The sequence below is a fragment of the Geospiza fortis genome, unplaced genomic scaffold (genome assembly GCF_000277835.1).
Source record: "Geospiza fortis unplaced genomic scaffold, GeoFor_1.0 scaffold143, whole genome shotgun sequence".
Classification (NCBI taxonomy): Eukaryota; Metazoa; Chordata; class Aves; order Passeriformes; family Thraupidae; genus Geospiza; species Geospiza fortis.
Genome location: NW_005054590.1, coordinates 264,929 through 268,369, shown reverse-complemented (window position 1 = coordinate 268,369; position 3,441 = coordinate 264,929). Strand labels below are relative to the sequence as shown.

At 49.4% G+C, this 3,441-nt stretch overlaps 1 protein-coding gene across 1 annotated transcript in view; it reads left to right on the top strand.

The window, feature by feature from the left end:
- NARS1 (asparaginyl-tRNA synthetase 1) overlaps positions 1–3,441 on the top strand; it is a 6,335-nt gene extending 2,894 nt beyond the window's left edge. The window contains exons 8-14 of the mRNA XM_031064432.1: positions 237–458; positions 561–760; positions 919–1,054; positions 1,685–1,798; positions 2,238–2,369; positions 2,552–2,683; positions 2,820–3,441. Of these exons, the coding sequence (XP_030920292.1) occupies positions 237–458; positions 561–760; positions 919–1,054; positions 1,685–1,798; positions 2,238–2,369; positions 2,552–2,683; positions 2,820–2,951 (1,068 nt within the window). The 3' untranslated portion in view covers positions 2,952–3,441. The remainder of the gene's footprint in view (positions 1–236; positions 459–560; positions 761–918; positions 1,055–1,684; positions 1,799–2,237; positions 2,370–2,551; positions 2,684–2,819) is intronic.

Below are 3,441 nucleotides of genomic sequence, written 5' to 3'. Positions count from 1 at the left end.
CCCCCGACCCTGGCCGTGGACACGGCCGGGGGTGAGCCAGCCACAGCTGCTCTGGGCACCCTGTGCCAGGGCCTCACCACCCTCACAGGGAAGAATTCCTGATATCCCATCTACCCTGCCCTCAGTCCGTGGGAAGCCATTCTCCCTTGTCCCATCACCCCAAGCCCTTGTGAAAAGACATCCAAGGGGCAACCAGTGGACTTTTTCCCCAGTGTTGGTTTCTCTCCCACTGGCAGGCTCCAGGAGGCCACGAGCTGAGCTGTGATTACTGGGAACTCATCGGCCTGGCCCCAGCAGGAGGGGCTGACAATCTGCTCAACGAGGACTCAGAGGTGGACGTGCAGCTCAACAACAGGCACATGATGATTCGAGGCGAGAACATGTCCAAAATCTTCAAGGTGCGCTCCATGGTCGTGCAGGCCTTCAGGGATCACTTCTTTGCCAACGGATACTATGAAGTAAGCGTGTGTTCCCTGGTCAGCAAGTGACTGCTCTGGTGCCCTGACTCATCCGTGTGCTCAGTTCTTCATTCAAGCAGTGACAGCCCTGTTCTCCTGCAGGTCACACCACCTACCTTAGTGCAGACGCAGGTGGAGGGAGGCTCCACCCTGTTCAAGCTGGATTACTTTGGTGAAGAGGCGTACCTGACCCAGTCATCCCAGCTCTACCTGGAGACCTGCCTGCCAGCTCTGGGAGATGTCTTCTGTATTGCTCAGTCCTACAGAGCTGAGCAGTCCAGGACCCGCAGGCACTTGGCAGAGTATGGACAGTTGTCCTTGTTTCTTTTGAAACAGCTTGATTTCCTTTACGGTGTGGGAGTAAAAGGGGTTTGGGTTGTGGGTTCTTTAGATGAGTTTGTTTCATAGCTGAAGATGTGTTGCTTGTATGTGACTTTGCAGTGGTGTGGCTTTGTTCCAGGTACACTCACATCGAAGCTGAATGTCCTTTTATAAGTTTTGAGGATTTGTTGGACCGTCTGGAGAACTTGGTGTGTGATGTCGTGGACAGAGTCTTGAAATCACCTGCAGCGAGCTTACTGTACGACCTCAACCCGGTAGGCAGCAGCAATGGGAGCAGCCAAGAAAATAGGATCTTAAGCCTTTCCTACTCAGCACATTCCTTTGGGAGATGCAGGGCATGGCATGAGCTTACTTACTATTTGTAAGGGCAAGAAGAATATTAAACATAATAAGAATGAAAAAACTGCAAGGCCGGTAGAGACCAAAGCAGGGAACTGTGGGGGAAGATGTGCCTTGCTAGCGTGCTCCAGAAACCAGCAGAGTGCCAGGATTTATGGGAGCATGTGCTGTGCCAGTGGAATAAAATCCTCCATGCCAGAGATCAGATATTAACCCTCGTGCTACTGCAGCTACTGCAGCTGAGCTCCCTCATGATGGACCATGAGGGAGTGATGAAACAAGTGGTGTTTCAGTTCCTCTCCTGGGACATGGAGCCCTAAAGCTCTGGAAATACTTCCTTATCTTTCCTCCCAAGTGATCTGTGAGATTTCCTGGGCTTGAGATGGTTGTGTTTGGTTCTAGCTTTGTAGTACTGAGCTTAATTTGTTCATTTAATGATAATTTGATGGCATGTGAGCTGGGAAAGGTTATGGACATGGTGGTCAGCTAGAAAAGTATCCCTTTTAAAATGGTGCTCCTGCACCTGTGTTTGCTCTTATCCCCAGAGTTTCCAGCCCCCCAAGCGTCCCTTCCGACGCATGAACTATGCTGAAGCCATCGAGTGGCTGAAGGAACACGATGTGAAGAAGGAAGATGGCACTTACTATGAGTTTGGGGAGGTATGTCTTGCTGGGAGCTGGAGTAATGTCATCTAGGGATGCAGCTGTGGGTTGGGATTTGACCTGATGTCCTTCAGCATTGGGATAGAAACCTGTGTTGTCACCTGTCATCAATTTCCTGGCCACGCTTCTCCAGCATGCGAGACAGTTGTTTGAAGGAGCTCAGGAGAACTTGACAGCATAGCCAGGATGTTTTTTCCCCTCGGTTTTCTGTCTCATATATTGGGGAGACTTAGATTTTAATGGAACAGGTTTTTCTTTTCCCAGACATGTGGGTTTTTATTTCTTATAAAATAAGTTTTAAGAGTTTAGGAGCATTAGGATGAAAGCGTGGACATGTGCATTGTGAAACTGTCTCGTTTCATGCCCGCTTCATGTGGGACTTGTGTATGAGTGTAGTTTTGGTGCTGAACGAGAATAAAGCCTGCTCTGACCCTAGGACATTCCCGAAGCTCCCGAGAGGCTGATGACAGACACCATTAACGAGCCCATCCTGCTGTGCCGCTTCCCTGCAGAGATCAAGTCTTTCTACATGCAGCGCTGCAGCGATGACTCGCGCCTCACCGAGTCTGTGAGTCCTTTTACCTGCTGCGGTAGCTTGGAGCATGGGGACGTGTGAGGGCATGGGTGCTGCAGGAATCCCTTGGAGAATCCCTGCTGGGTTTTGTTGTGGGTGCCTTGGCACGGCTGTCTGGGCCCAGTGCCCTCTGTGGTGGCTCAGCTGTAAGTGGGCCGTGCTGTGGTGCCCTGCAGGTGGATGTGCTGATGCCCAACGTGGGTGAGATCGTGGGCGGTTCCATGCGCATCTGGGACAGCGAGGAGCTGCTCGAGGGCTACAAGAGAGAGGGCATTGATCCCACACCCTACTACTGGTACACGGATCAGGTCAGTACAGCGCCCTGTGCTGGGCTCACACGGCACCTGGGGCTTCTCCCCTCCTACAGGGCTTCTTGTTTCTGGTGGTGTTAATGCAACTGCAACTTCCTAGAAAATGTGTAATATCCCTCCCTGGATTTCACAGAGAAAATACGGTACGTGCCCTCATGGAGGATACGGTTTGGGATTGGAGCGGTTCCTGACCTGGATTCTGAACAGACACCACATCCGAGATGTCTGTCTCTATCCACGCTTTGTCCAGCGCTGCAAACCTTAGCCATCCTTGGGAAAAACTCCTAGAAAACTGAGCAGCTGATGCTTGGGAAAGAATGATACACGCTGCTGTACTACAGCCTGTCTGACAACAAGACTTCCTGCAACCTGTTGCTAATTCAAATACCAGTTTAGGATGTGAAAAGGAAAAAAACCCAAAACCTCTTTTTTAAAACAAAATACTAGTAATTAACTGGAAGAAGCCGTAGAAAAATTGTTTAGGTGCATTTATGCTCTTGAGTCATCACAAAACAAAGATCCTGATAAGTTGTCATTTAGAAAACAAGATACACTTCTGCTTTTAATTTTGTGACTTAAAATATGCTGGGCATTTGATCATTTTATTTTTAAATTTGCTTTCATTTTAATCTCTTTTCTCTTGGGGTTTCTTGTTGGGGAAGTCAGGAGTTCAAGCTCTCGAAATTCCCTAAGAGTGCCCTGTGAGAACGGTATGGAGAGGCACGAACAAAGGATAAAAATAGGAATAAGTACCT